General features: G+C 34.3%; 1 protein-coding gene across 2 annotated transcripts in view; it reads left to right on the forward strand.

Annotated features, from left to right (window-relative positions):
* WDR35 (WD repeat domain 35) overlaps nucleotides 1-15,719 on the forward strand; it is a 56,076-nt gene that overhangs the window by 36,744 nt on the left and 3,613 nt on the right. For both annotated transcript variants that reach the window (XM_004418298.3, XM_087437113.1), the window contains 9 exons: nucleotides 2,925-3,005; nucleotides 7,813-7,949; nucleotides 8,263-8,466; nucleotides 9,323-9,469; nucleotides 10,171-10,303; nucleotides 12,002-12,112; nucleotides 13,045-13,209; nucleotides 14,255-14,395; nucleotides 15,059-15,215. In XM_004418298.3, the coding sequence (XP_004418355.2) occupies nucleotides 2,925-3,005; nucleotides 7,813-7,949; nucleotides 8,263-8,466; nucleotides 9,323-9,469; nucleotides 10,171-10,303; nucleotides 12,002-12,112; nucleotides 13,045-13,209; nucleotides 14,255-14,395; nucleotides 15,059-15,215 (1,276 nt within the window). The remainder of the gene's footprint in view (nucleotides 1-2,924; nucleotides 3,006-7,812; nucleotides 7,950-8,262; nucleotides 8,467-9,322; nucleotides 9,470-10,170; nucleotides 10,304-12,001; nucleotides 12,113-13,044; nucleotides 13,210-14,254; nucleotides 14,396-15,058; nucleotides 15,216-15,719) is intronic.

Here is a 15,719-nt window from a genome sequence, read left to right on the forward strand (position 1 = left end):
AGTTACTCTGCTGTCCATTCCTCTAACTGCTTATCGACTGATCGTGTAAGGACATCCTCTTCAAAACAGAACCTCTTGGAGCTCCTTCAGGATGTAGTATTCTATATTTTTATTCAGGAGATAAGCTGTTGTTTGACAGTAAATAATAAATGTATTTTTATCCACTTGAGTGTTATTATGAATTCTAAATTCATACCTTTCTTTAAGTTGTAAACCTTTCTTCAGATCATATGCGGGAAAAGAGTGCCATTTGTGTGCAAAGTTCTAATTCACTGATAAAGCACATTTTCCTTGAGAATTTGGAAATGAGTATTTAATGTTGATATTCCTTGCTTGATCCTTTTCATCTCCAGTGACCCTCTCAAGGTACCGATTCAGGTCTTTTATTCTTTTTCTTGGATCTTCCCTCTCATTGGTTACTACTATTTTATATTTCTTTCATAGCTCATATTTTCATCAATCAGTTTCTCATTTTTGTACATTTGCGTCTTTTCCAAACAAGGGGTTTCCAAACTTTTGAATATGTAGCTTCATACATGCATACTTATTTATACTTATTTAGAAATTATATATGTGACCTACCGTATTAATTACATTATGATTTATGTCCCTAAAATAGAAATTTTAAAAGAATGAGAAAAAGATGAATTTTAACAGGAAGAAACGTTTTTTTTAAAATGTCATACTCATTGTTATGGTTTGTGCTGCCATTATCTGGTGTCTCAAGCAGAGTGCGCACATTAGAGAGAGGAATTATTACCTTAGTGAATACAAGTCTCATGTTTCAAATAGTCTACTTGATACTTTTTATTTTTCAGCTGACTTTTTGTCAGACCTGGTTAGAATGGCACTGTTTTTACTTTGTAATGTGGCTGACCTGAGAAATTGTGCTAGGAGTAAGAGAGGTGACAGTTCTGCCTTTTCTTGTTTGCTTGGGCTTGTGTTACCAATAGTACATTTCATTCACACATTCTTTGCAGGAAGATTTTTAAACCACTCATCCAATTTATGAAGGTTAGCTAAAATTAGACAGGATAATCTCTAAACCCACTTAAGTGAGAACATACAAACTTCAGTATGTCACACTATGCTAAAATTGAATGGATAAGTTAGGGGCACTTCAGGATACTTGATATATTGTATAGGTTATGAGACCTTCTGACTTGTGTACTAAGAGTACCAGTGTTTCTTGGGATAGTAAAGATTAGTCAAGTTTTCAATACTTTTTCAATAAAGATAAATATCTTGTATTCTGCTTAGATCAGTGTACCCTACTTTGTAGACCACTAGTCTAAAACTTCATATTCAATTGAAATGTGGATAGATAGCTAGGAATTTTGGAAAATAAAGAAAATTAGTTGGGATAATTCAAGCAGAAGTTGAATTTTTGAAATCTGAATTACATAAATATTTGTATATTTATGTATATGCCAATAATCATAGATTATTTTGGGAACTCTTAGTTTTGATCTCTCTCCCCACCCTTCTTTTTCTCCTTTTCTCTTTGTTTTTGGTATTATTTTTTATCCACAGATCATCTTTTCTGACTTTTATTTTTTGACTATCTTGCTTTGTTGCATTATCTAGCCAAAAATAAAAATTTTTTTCTAATGATAAACACTTTTATACAGGTATACGTGGTTTACATGTAGTATCAAAATAATCAAAGTATATGAAAGGTCCTATAATTTATAAGGAATATTTTATTATATACCCTTTCTTTTTGAATTAAATTTTGTTCTGATTCTTTCTGTGTATTCATTGTTCGTAAAAGCATATTGTATTTATGTAATACAACCTTTTTTTGAGGAAAAAGGGGATTTTATAAAATTTTCTCATATAATCTGACTATTTTAATTAACAATTTCTACTTTTTAAAAGAAAGTATACATTTTAAAACCCAATAAATACATATAATGTGCATACAGGAGCCTCATTCTTAAACTTAGACATACTAAACTCTAAATATGATTCAGTTTTTACCTATTCTTTTCATCTTGTTGGTATCTTCCAATCTGATATGTTATTTCATTTGGATTTTGGTAACTTTCTGTTTCATTATGATATACATATACACGCATATTTTTAAAAATCGCATTCTAGTATTACTTCCATTACCACAACATTATCCTGTTCTTTTTACAGTGTTCTTAGAGGTAGTAAGTTTACTGGGAGTTTCTTTCTCCTTGTTTATATAATATTTATACCTGTTTTTTCTACTAAGGATTTAGGGTAGCTACTTTACATTATAATATGCATCTACTATATACTTTATTTCCACAAGCCTGTATAACACTAGGATAAGAGACAGACATATAACAGACTCGTATATTTACATACTGGCAAGTTAAATCTTCTTATGTAGGAAATCTGTCAGGAACGCTCTTTGGCTAATGTTACAGAGGATGGAGTTTTCAGTATGGTACGGGACTTCTTTGACATATGTACTTAGATACAAATACAGTGTTTGTCAATTTTATTAAGAATTAAATTTAATGTTGAATTGGATGAATAAGAATTATCAAGCTATATAAGGGATTTTTGGATTAATTGGGAAAATTTGGACTAATATTAGATGCTATTAGGGAATTAATATTGGTTATGTAAAGTGTGATAATAGTAATGTGGCCATGAAAGAGAACTTCCTTATCTTTTAGAGATATGTACTGAAATATTTAGGGGTGAAATATCATGATATCCACAAATTTACTTTATTTACTTTAAAATACTGCAGCCAAAAAATTGACTGAAGCCCATAATATCTAAATATTAATTATTTAGATGATGGATATGTTGGTGTTAATGACATCGTCTCTACTTTTCTGTTGGTTTGAAAATTTTGATAATAAAATTGAAAATCATGATATGTTAAAGGAAGGAATATTTTGTACAATTAAATATAACATTTGTTTTTGTCTTTAAAGGAACCCATTCAGACTTCTGGATATATTTGTAACTTTGAGGATTTAGAAATTAAATCTGTTCTTTTGGATGAGATATTAAAGGTAATTCTTAAAAAATGATTATATATCTGTTGCTGGCTTGACTGGGATTCATTTTTGCACCGACACTTAGTATCCTGGTCAGGAATGTGCACCGAGGAGTCAGATGTATCTGGGTTCCAACCTTGCTCTGTCTCTTCCTTGTGCATTCTTTAGACAGGTTCCTCCATCGTTTTTACCTTCACTTTCCTTTCCTGTTTATGAGTCTCAGTTTTTACCTCTATAAAATGTGGATAATAATAGTACCTATCTTATAGGGTTGTTATTTTATAAAATAATGTGTGAAGAGAACTTAGCACAGTGCTAGGACCAAGAGCTCAAGAAATGGTAGCTAGTTGTTGTTGTCATTGTTTTTATATTAATAACAAAGAGGTACTGAAGGAATATTTGATAATTTACGTTAGTCGTTTTCTAGTTCTAGGATATTTGAGTAACTTTTTGTTTGGACGTCCACTCTCCTCCTGTTTTTTTTTGTTTTTAGATTTTATAAAATAATCCACTCCTGATTCCAGATATCTTTTTGAACCGCTACGTTGGCCCTCATTGACTATCCTTTGGGAATTTTTTCCTCTAAGAATACATTGAGAGCGATTTTACTTTCATTTTATCTAAAACATTTACTTTTCTATATATTACATTTTTTAGGGGGAAGTAGGATTTTAAATTTCTGAAAGTTAGTTGCAGTTTGTAGCATGGTTTGATATGTAAATTGCAGCGTTTCTATTATGAACCCGTTTTTTTCCCTATATCATGACCACCATGCAGTAGCAGGATGGGCCCACACCCAAAATTTGGTTTGGATGTCAAGAGTGATGACCCCACAGACACACTGAAAGGGTATAAAAAGGTTTGTTACTTACATAATGAGGCTCTTGGGGGAGAAAGGGCAGGCATCTCAAGCTGGTCCGAAAATGGTTTGAGAGATGAGGGAAAGGAGATTGGCTTGGGGTATTTTTGGTAGTTAGAGGGTGGGCTGGGGTGAGGGTTTCCTCGAGTAGGGGCTAGTGTAGTTTGAAACTCCTGCTGATGCTAAAGGATGTAGCACTTGGGCTTTCTTATCAGCCTGCCCAGATATGAGGCAGAAGGGGAAGGGTGAGGGGTGAGGCTTACAAGCTGTCCGCAGTCAAACTTTGAAAATGAAGTCTGAGGCTGTACTGCAATCTGGGATTATATAATCCCCAAATCTGACCATTTGGCTCCTTTCTGTGGATAGCACTTCTGCAAAGAGTAAAGAAAAAAATCTTGTCCTTGTTTAAGGTATGAAACTTGTAAAAGAATTGAACTTGTGTCATCTGCAGTTATTGTCCTATTTAATTTGAATATAGTAACAGAGAATATATCTCTTCCCCTTTTCCTCTCGTATGAATGAAGATTAAATCCTTTTGCTTTCTTCTTTCCTAAAAGATTTAGGGTTTGGGAATAACTTTTTAGAAGATGTGATTTTGCCAATATCTTTTTTAAAAACAAAGGTTTCTACCCATAGGTGGGTAGAAACAAACTAACATGGCTGAAGTATCTTGTCTATTTTTGTGTATTAATGGTTTGATGGAGAGTGAGCGTCTTGAAGCCCCAGCGTCTAGCAAAGGTCTGATATACATATTTGGTTCTCAGAAAGTGTTTGTCAAATTGATTTTTAAAAAATGAATAGTGACTTTATTGCTTTTAAAAAAGTGATACATGGTAATTATATAGAATTCAAGCAGTACAGAAAAGTGCTGAAAATAAAGTAAAAAAAAAAAATCAATCAGCCTAAATCCCACAACTCAGATATTTTAATCGTTAACTTCGGATAAATATCAGAACATCATTTCATACAGCTGTAAGCTGTGTGTGGAAAGATAGATTTGATAGATTAGATAAGTGAACAGAAGTAATTTTATAAAAATGGCATCATTGTACAATCTACTTTTTTAGTATTAAATTTAATTTTAATTTAATAACCTGAAAGTGAATTTAAAGGAATTTTAGGACTTTGGATAGTTTTTTTTTTTCCACCACAAACAACACCATTTTTCTGGGTTAAGAAAAAAAATTATGAAAAACTAAGAGGTTATCACTTTTAACCTACATTTTAATTTTTAATAGTATTGATTGTCCACTGTAAAAGATGACATTCTTAAATTTTCTCCCTCTTTCTCTCCTTTTTTTAGCCATATTATTATTTTTACATTGTCAAGATTTAGAACATTTACATTTTGTTTTGTAACCCTAATTTCCAGTTGTTTAGACTTATATTTAAACGAAAACTATTTCCAGTCTTTTTACTATTTTCTCTGTACATAAGTTCTTAATTTTGATTAATCTTTTGGTTGGCTGGATTTCATTATCGTGGTTTTTTTCAAGAAAGGCTCATAGTTGCTGAGCCTTAAGTTTTGCCTTCTAGTTGCCTTAAGTTTTAGAATGCTTGAAAATGCCTGTGGTGTTATTGCTATCATAATTGTATTGACTCTTATGAAGTGTTTTAAAGTATATATATTTAAATCGGTTAGGTGTACTCTGAGGTTCTTGATACACTGGGCACATTTTGTGTATATCTGATATTAGGATAAAGAATATCTACAGTACTGTTGCCCAGTTTACTGGCAGAGATTGTTGAACTGTAAGGGAGATCAAGTCTCTGACAGTTTTGTGATCTGACTTACTACATGCAAAGCCATTAAGAAAAGAATATTGTCATACGTTCCTTCCCTCTGGGACCTCATTGACCCAGGAAATATTTAGCTGAACTGTAGATTCTTTTAAGCATACAGTTTTAAGAAATAACATGAGCGTTGTAGACCTAAAACTAATACAATGTTGTATGTTAACTATATTTCAATAAAATGGGGGAAAAAAAGAAATAACCTGAGAAATTTCTTGGAGGACTAGAGAAGAAGGAATGCAAAAGGAAAAGGAAGGGAATTAACATTTACTAAAGTACCTTCATATGAGATGTTCATTTGTCATTACGTATTGTTCATTTTTCATTACAACCGTGCCTGGTAGATATTACACAGACCTCATTTAGATAAGAAGGCTCTTAGTGGGTAAAATGATTTACCCAAAGTTCATCTGTTCGTTGACTCAGCAAATATTTATTGAGAGCCAATAAGACACAGTTCCTGGCCTCAAGTAGAGTTGTTGGGGAGATAGACAAGAAATTCAGCAACCAGAAAAGGGTTGGGGGCGCTGTGATTCTGGTAGTAGGTGTATCTCTTCAAAGGTTGGAAGCGAGGGAGCAGTGGGTCAGTTCTGAGACTGTGAATAATGTGAGTCACACAGCTAAGCACTGTGCTAAATGTTTGATGTGTGCTATCACATTTAATCCTCACAACTCTAGGAAGTAAGTTTGATTATTACCTTCATTTTTTCAGATGAAGAATCTGAAGCTTGGAGAGATAAGCTAATTTGCCAGGGACACCCAGTTAGCAGTAGGCAAGGTGGGATTTGACTCCAAGCTGTCTGGCTTCGAAGCTGGTGTGTGATGGGTAGCAATGGCAGAAATGAGGAAGGGAGGAGGGGGCCTAGGTCATAAGGGACCGTGTGTGCCTGGCTGTGGAGTTTGGACTTCATCCTGAGTCAGTGGGGGAGTGAAGCAGGAAAGTGACATGATTGGGTTTACATTTTGGGAAGGTGTCCCTGGCTTCTTCGGTGGCCCAGGAGAAGGGTAGGGTAGGTTCTAGAAAGAGTTGTCATGTAGCCAGCAAACGATGGAATTAGGATTGAGCTTAAGTCTGTTTGAATCCAGACTTCATGCTCTTTCCTTACTGTTACCTCCTTTGTACTCGGGAGTTCCCTAAGAACTTTTCAGTTTCTGGATACAGTGCTTTAGTTGTAGGGCGAGGAGGGGGTGCATGCAGCTGAGTTCACCTTTTTGGAGAACTTGGGTCTCTGGGAGCCATTGCTGTTTTACACATGGGGGCTCTAATTTTCTTGTACGCTTCACTTTTTCATTACTTGGGATATGTAGGATATCGGTGAATTCACTATAACTGCTCGTTTCCTTTCTTTGATCATTAGCTACCTGTTTCCTGCAAGACTGGCCTTCAGTTTTGTTTGTTTTTTTCTTTGTCAGCCTGCTAAATTACGGAAGGAAAGTGGTGATGAAAACTAGCCCTTTTTCTTTTCTTTACCTGTTTGTCTGCTGCCCAACAGCGCATGGAATAACAGCTTCATTGCCCCGGCAGGGAAAGAGTAGATTTGGGAGTGAGGAGGAAGAGGCCTACACATGAGTTTTCTGCTCCAGCGGAGGCTGGGAGGAAGAGAGTAGCGCCTGGGGAACAGACCATTTGAGCTGAGGAAAACTAGGCCACAGACCTGTCAGGGATCTCTTCCACCACTGTCCCCCTTCCCATAGGCAGCCTGAGAGCCTCAGGAGGGGCTTCACTTGTGGGTTGTGGGTGTTTGCTGATAACTCAAAAGACCCACACATGGGAATTTCTTTTTTCTTTTTTTCTCTTTTCTTTTTTTTTGTGAGGAAGATCGGCCCTGAGTTAACATCTGCCAATCTTCCTCTTTTTTAGCTGAGGAAGACTGGCCCTGGGCTAACATCCATGCCCATCTTCCTCTACTTTATATGGGATGCTGCCACAGCATGGCTCGACAAGCGGTGTGTCGGCGCGCGCCTGGGATCCGAACCCGCGAACCCCAGGCCGCCGCAGTGGAGCGTGCGCACTTAACCGCTTGCGCCACCTGGCCGGCCCTGGGAATTTCTTTTCTCCCCAGTTTTGCTTACAATATGATGCAGTTGTTTTTTTTTTTTACTGTAAAAAAGAAACACATACTCTAAAGGCAACTGTTTGAATTTCTTTCTTTCCATCTTTACTTTTAGGATCCAGAACATCCAAATAAGGATTATATAATTAACTTTGAGATTCGGTCCCTGCGAGATAGTCGAGCATTGATTGAGAATGTTGGAATTGAAGATGCATCTCAATTCATAGAGGACAATCCACACCCCCGACTTTGGTATTTAAAAAAATACTCCTCTCAATATGTCGGGTGTATTTAACGTCTCCCCTCTGTCGTTCCCGGCTCATACTGGCCTCCTGGAGGGATGAGACTTCCATTCTTGCTCTTCTTTTTAAAACATAGAAATTCACTTTAGATTTGGAAGTACTCAACGTAAGCATAATATTATATGAAAAATGCTTCAAGGTGTTAAAATAATCACTTCCCACTGTGTTTCACTAGAAACAATAGTTATAGTAATTGAATTCTTATTCAAGATTTGTTTATCAGTCATTTGCAATAGGCTTTTCTGTTTCTGTTTGTAATAAAGGCGCCTACTGGCCGAAGCAGCTCTTCAGAAACTGGATTTGCACATGGCAGAGCAAGCATTTGTGCGCTGTAAAGATTACCAAGGCATTAAGTTTGTGAAGCGCCTGGGCAATTTACAGAGTGAGTCCATGAAGCAGGCTGAAGTTGCTGCCTACTTTGGCAGATTCGAAGAAGCTGAAAGAATGTATCTTGATATGGACAGAAGGTGAGAAATGAAGGTGCAATCATCCCGGAGTACTTCCAGAGGTCGTGATTTTGTTACAAATGAGGAATGTAGAACAGACTAAGTATTTTTCTTTTAGAAAATAATTTCAGTTTGGATTGTAATACATGATTCTCATTAATTTATGTTTTGTAATTTGAGGGCAGCTTTCTTCTCTATTTTTACATATGTTAATGGCTGGCCATGGGAGATTTTTTTCTTTAGGTAGGAAAAAAAAATCATATGACTACAGAAAATGGGGGCATTTATCACTTATTACACAGCTCATTATTTGGGTTCTCTTTTTTGATTTAGGCCATTATTTAATTTTGTGTTCTCAAGGAGCATGAAATAAAAAAGATATTTAGCGATTGAGTTTTATTCTTTGTTTCATTTTTGATTTGTATAAAATAATGCATGAATGTCATTTCAGCTGTAAACTTTATGTCTCATTTTCATTAATATTGTTTGTAATTCCAGGAGATCCCTAGTACAAGTTAAACACTGAAAAGAAAAATAAAACCAAACACGTGTACATTTGGTTTTGAAATAAACCTGATCATGTCTCAGAAATTGATGAAATGATTATTATTTAAGTCATTATTTTGCTAAGTAAATTGGAAGTCCAGGAAAATAAAAGGCAGGAAATTGTTTCCTTTTCCCTAGTCCAGGTTCTCCCCATTGCCTCTTCCCTGGTCAGGCTAAGTTTCTAAAATGTTTGGAGAGTTCCCTTGTCTGTCCTTTCACTGCAGTGTATTCTCAGTTCCCTAGAATGGAACCTAGCACATAGTAGGCACATGATAAATACTTGTTGGATGAATAAATGAATAAATGAGTGAATGAATGCCATTATTTGTAGAGATCTTGCTATTGGCCTCCGGCTGAAATTGGGAGATTGGTTTAGAGTACTCCAGCTCCTGAAAACTGGATCTGGTGATGCAGATGACAGTCTCCTTGAACAAGCCCACAATGCCGTCGGAGACTACTTTGCTGATCGACAAAAGTGGTGGGTAACCTATCTGGACCGCCTCCTCCATTCATCCAGCACTTACTTAAAATGGTAGCTGCTTGAGTACTTGCCTATGGAATAACACTAGGGAAATGAAGACCATCCTCCTGGATCCTAAAATTCAAATAGTTCTAGATTCACATTGGAGAGCAAGAGATCCTTAAAGTTGTTAGATAAGCATTGTAAAACTTTGGAGTTTCCAAAAGCACAAAACTTGCTCTTTGCTCCAGGCGGCTTTCGACTGTTTGAGACCGCAGTGTGCAATTCTAAGACATTAGATGATTTAATTCTGAAAAAAGTAAAAAAAGTATTTTATATTTGCTTGTTTTGTTATTATAGATTATTTTCAGAAATCATTGGCTTTATTCTTACGTTTTCATTTTGATCAATATACTTATTTATGTCAGTGTTTGAAAGTACAACTGTATGTCACATTAAAACAATATTTCTTAAGAATATTCATAGAATGTTGCAACTAAAATGTACACATTCTTTAGGTTTTTTTTTTCCAATTTATATGCTTCAAAGACTTTCTGTAACTGAAGGTGATGACTGGAGTAGTACTAGTAATTCTAGATTCTAGAATTCTAGTAATAACTAGAACTGGTAACTCTAATGAAGGAACATTTTTGGTGAAAGTGCTTATGTATCAGGAGATTCACATTAGTTTTAAAAGTTTTTCTTTTTTCTTTCCATAGGTTGAATGCTGTACAATATTATGTACAAGGCCGGAACCAGGAGCACTTAGCGGAATGTTACTACATGTTAGAAGATTACGAGGGACTGGAGAATCTTGCCAGTTCACTCCCGGAAAACCACAAGTTGCTTCCAGTAGGTATTGCACATTTTAGTTTTTGGAGTTTTAGGTTACTTTATAAGGTTTTTATGTTATAGACAGGAAATATCCTCTGCCACAAAGCAAATTAAAAATTACTCTATGATCTTACAGTTTCTTAGACATGGAATGATGCTTTTATTTTAATTGTTAAAACAGTATATCGATACTGTAGAATGCTTGAAAATGGAGGGAAAAATCTGTCATATTTCTACTATTTTAACATGATCACAGTCTTGTGTAATCTTATCAGTTTTATAAAATTGCTTTTACAAGTTAGCTGAACACATGAAATATTTACAGATGAGATGATATGTTGTCAGAGATTTGCTTCAGAATAATCCAAAGTGGGTCTGGGGAGTAGTGTGTGTGTATGTATGTTTGAAATTTGCTATAACAAAAGTTTAAAAAGATAGCTTGACTTTTATTAGGTTATATTAACAATAAAGTATTTAATGTTAAAAAAGAGAAACGAAAAGCAGAGTTCTCTGTAACTTTGTTTTGAATGTTCTTTTAAAGCCTCTTTTAATTAATGATCAAATAATGTGTATGAGTTTGTATTTTATTTATCTAAAGCGTAAATCACTGAGCTTCATAAATCACTCCAATACCATAGAGTTAGCAGCTGTCATCTGCAGGGTCTGGACATATATCAGTGGTGAGTTCTGCCACAAAAGTTTTGTCTAGTAATTAAGTATAGAATTCTGATAATTCTGTTTTCTCTATTGTGAATTAGAGCAGTTAGTCCTGTAACAATGGCATGTTCATGCACCCTATTCTCAGTCCTATGTGTTTTCTTGAGTAGGAAGGTAATTGAAATTACTTATAACCCTGGGTATGGGGACAGTGTATCACACGCATATATATATTCATAGGACAAAGATGTTAGGAAATTACACCAGAATATTGAGAGATGTTTCTTATGGATAGTAAGATTATGAGTAGCTTTACTTTTTCATATTTTCCAATTTTTGTACCATAATAATGTACTTTATAATCAGAAAAATGTAAGCATTGCTTTTTAAAAAGATAACTGGATACAAAATATACTTTTATGAGATTTCCCCAAATCTTTTAGTAGTGGTAGTGGGGAGAAAAACTCTGGCCAATTAGGTATTCAGAAAGAAAATAGTTGGTATTCTGAAAATAGAGAATACAGCCAAATGGGTATGATTGGTTTTTGTTATGGCTCTTTCTGCCTGCCACCACCCTCCAAGGGAGCTCTGTTTTGGGTCTAGCTTCCTGAACTGATGAATGGCCAGCTTGTCTGGGGCATTTCTTTATAGAGGTGTTTGAGAGCTCTGTGAATGTGAAGTTTCTCTTAAGCCTCTAATTGATGATTGAGTATACTATCAATTGCCTTAAAGGTTTTTTCACCCACTATTGTGGGTTTTTTTTGGAGCTTGATATTTCTATAAACTAGCTACTGAACCGAGAGAAGAAAAGAGGGCAGTGTTGTCAGGACCTGGTTAAAAATCAGATGCACGGCGTGACCCAGTGACGCCCTGGTTTTATAGAGGATGCCTTAGCATCCTCTCTGGTTGGTAGCATCTGCCCCTATGTCCATTTACAAGAAAACTCACTGTAACCACCAGTAAATTTAATATTCATATGTCCCTATGGAGTTTTATAAATTAAAATATAAGTGATTTCCTTGGTCTGTGAAATCTGATAGTATTGTTTTGTACTTACAGGAAATAGCACAAATGTTTGTGAGAGTTGGAATGTGTGAACAAGCAGTGACTGCATTTTTGAAATGTAATCAACCAAAGGCAGCAGTAGATACCTGTGTGCATCTCAATCAAGTAAGGAACTGAAAATTAGAGTCACTGTAGTCATCCTGTAAAGATTGTTGCCAATATAAGGGTTGGAGAGCTTGAGATGAATTTTGTGAAGGGAGCCAGACATTCTTTTACTTAGTTGAGGACCAAGAAAATGGAGTTTGCACTTACCCCTTGAAGTGCTACCATTAAGGGTGACCCACTCATAACTAACTCAGTGCAGGAACATGAACAAACCCTTACCTTTAGTCTGGCAAGTTTTTGTCTGGAAGTAATTTCATAATTTTCTGCATTTTATTAGGATGGAGTTTTGTTTCCAAAGAAGGACCAGTTAATGGTCATTACAAGAGGAAGGAATTGAGTTACTTTATCTGTATTTATTTTGGCAAATCTATTTTCCTTTCCCTTTATAGAAAACGTATATTTGATATTTTTAAGAGCTGGAATTTCACTAAAATTAAAGTGCAGAATTGTTGTTGAAATTGTTGACTATCAATGTATTCTTTTAAGTATTTTCTTAAAGAATTTTATAAAGCTCCATTTGCTTTATAAAAATAACTTTTAAATGTTAAATCTGATAGGACATTTTATTAACTGAAACTACATTTTGTTTTACTATAAACAAAGGTATCTTTTTCTCACTCATGATAATTCTCACTCAGAATTTGTACAAAATTAGAATTATAAGAGTAATGTGATTATAAACTTTGAAGCTTTCCTTTCCAGTTGTACTTCTTAAGCAAATCAAAGTCTTAGATCATTTAATCATTTTGACACATATTTAACTTATAAAACTTATAATTGCTCTGATTTTAAGTGACTTTTAAAAACATACCAGTTTTTAATTTTGATATAATATTATTTATTATTGTAAACTTAAAGCTTTATTTTGTGAATTTTATGACATATGTGACTGTAAATGCTTGGGTAACTGAATGGTGTTTTTTTTTTCTCAGTGGAACAAAGCTGTTGAATTGGCTAAAAATCATAGTATGAAAGAAATTGGATCTCTTTTAGCGAGGTATGCATCTCATTTATTGGAAAAGAATAAAACTCTTGATGCCATAGAACTCTATCGGAAAGCCAATTACTTTTATGATGCTGCTAAACTGATGTTTAAGGTAATGTAATAATCTTGGTGAGTATTTGGTTTCTTCTAGTTACCATTGTTTTCTTGTATCCTAAAGAATACATTTTCCATTTTCTTTGGAAACAAATATTTATTATAGCAAAATCCTTCTGGTTTTATTACTATTATAACTATGTGTTATCTTAGTATTATTACCTTTTGCTAACAAGGCTACTTATTAATATTAGTACCTTATTGATACCTAAACAATTGTATATTTACTTAATACTGAAGTTAACAAAATTATAGAATTTTCAGGGACCATAAAATACAAGTTTTCTTAACTAGGAATTAAATCCTGTTGATAATAGAATTTTGAGTTCTTTAAATGTACAAGTTTTAAAGACATTACACTTTTCATAATATGTAGTTGGAGGGAAAATGACTAGTATAGTATTAATATATGCAAATTTTACATTCTATTCTATTCTTTGCCCATTTGATTTAAATTAAAAATGAAAAATTTCCCTTGGAATCATTTAAATATATTAAAATGTCTGAAGGATGTACCATGTTAAAGCAGTCTTATCTTTGTGTACTTGGAACATTATTATTATTTTTTTTGGCAAGGAAGACTGGCCCTGAGCTACATCTGTGCCAATCCTCCTCTATTTTGTATGTGGGACGCTGCCCCATATGTGTAGGTCTGCGCCCAGGATCCGAACCCGTGAACCCCGGGCTGCGGAAGCGGAGCGCATGAACTTAATTGCAGGGCTGGCCCCCTGGAGCATTATTTTTAAAATATCTTTGTTATGGAAAATACTGCCCATTCCATGAAAACTTTCTTTATTCTGATTTAGTTATTTAACGGCATTTGTTATTTTCTACCATTGTTATGAGTTCTAACTCCAAGGGCTGAATGCTAAGGAAAAAACTAAGTACTTATCAATACTAAGGAAAAGAAAATGGGTTGTCAAATATTTGTCATAAATGGGTGGTTTTACTCCTTTTTTTAGAGAATCAAATTTCAGAAATGATTATATTTGTACAAATATAGATTAAGAAATATCTTCCCCCAATTCTTTAAATGTTTAAAGATTGCAGATGAAGAGGCAAAGAAAAGAACTAAACCTTTACGTGTGAAGAAGCTCTATGTACTGGCAGCTTTACTAATAGAGCAACACCACGAACAGGTGAAAAATGCCCAGCGAGGGAAAGTTAAAGGGAAGAGTTCAGAGGTAAATAACATTAAATCACCTGAAGTGTTTAAGAGAAAAAACTGTCAAGCTTGTCTTTATGGACAGGTCATTTAATGTGCCTGTTTGCATTTATTTTCTTAAATGATGTGAGGAAAAGGAATGACTGATTTGGAATTAGTACTCAAATTTAGAAATTTCTACTTGGAAATATTAAAAATGAAAATTATTTTTTCTACAAGACTAATCTGTGTCTTGGCTTTAATTAATTCCTTACTTGGTAAATCCTTTCTAATCAGTGAGTTTTAAAAACTTTCCCAGAATATGTATATTATTTAATGTATAAATTAATTATTCTCTTATTAACTTAAAGTTTAATCAATTCTATTTTAAAATTTGATCACACCATGGAGAGAATTGTTTCACGATGTATACATATATCAAATCACCACAATGTACCCTTTAAATATCTTATAATTTTATTTGTCAATTTTACCTCAGTAAAGCTGAAGAAAAAATGTGATCATACCAGTTTAACAAAATATGAATTACATTGGAGAAAGTAAGTCTGTAGTGATAGTTTTGTAATTATAAAATCTGCTAATTTAGATATTTTAATGTATAACAGTTTCAGAAGTTCTCTTCATTGGAAGGACCGTTGTCACGGTTGTGCTGACGGAAAATGTGGGTCTGCTTTCCTTGCAGGCCACTTCTGCTTTGGCTGGTCTGCTAGAAGAGGAAGTTCTGTCTACAGCTGGTCATTTCACAGACAATGCTTGGAGAGGGGCCGAGGCCTACCACTTTTTTATACTGGCCCAGAGGCAGCTCTATGAGGGATACGTTGACACTGCATTGAAGACAGGTGGGCTTGTTACCTAATGCAGATGATATGTCTAAAAATTATAAATTGAAGTGAAGGGCCAGCTTCTTCAATTTGCTGTTATATTAATTTCAATAACACTTTTATCTATGGATTTATTTTTATACGTTTGAGATTTGCTATCTGTAATTTTTGTGCATTCTCCTCTTTGAAGTTGTTCTTATTTTTTAATATGTAGAAAGCAATACATATAGTTCACAGAAAAACTAGAAGTTTGAAATAAGCAAAAAAGAACATTTATAGCATTCACTCTTCTACCCGTTCAGTTAAACACTTAATAGCCCAGTCCATATCCTTTTGTGTGTGTATGTGTGTATATAAATAATTTTTTATTTTGCAATATAGAGAATATAACAGGCCATACTTTTGTGTACTTTTAACATAATAATATGTTGCAAAATATTTCCATATTAGTAGATAGATTTCCATAGCATTTAACTTATTTTTTTATAAAAATGATACTTATATAGCAATTTTAACCAAAAC

This window comes from Ceratotherium simum, chromosome 11 (genome assembly GCF_057802395.1).
Source record: "Ceratotherium simum simum isolate JZ-2026a chromosome 11, ASM5780239v1, whole genome shotgun sequence".
Classification (NCBI taxonomy): domain Eukaryota; kingdom Metazoa; phylum Chordata; class Mammalia; order Perissodactyla; family Rhinocerotidae; genus Ceratotherium; species Ceratotherium simum.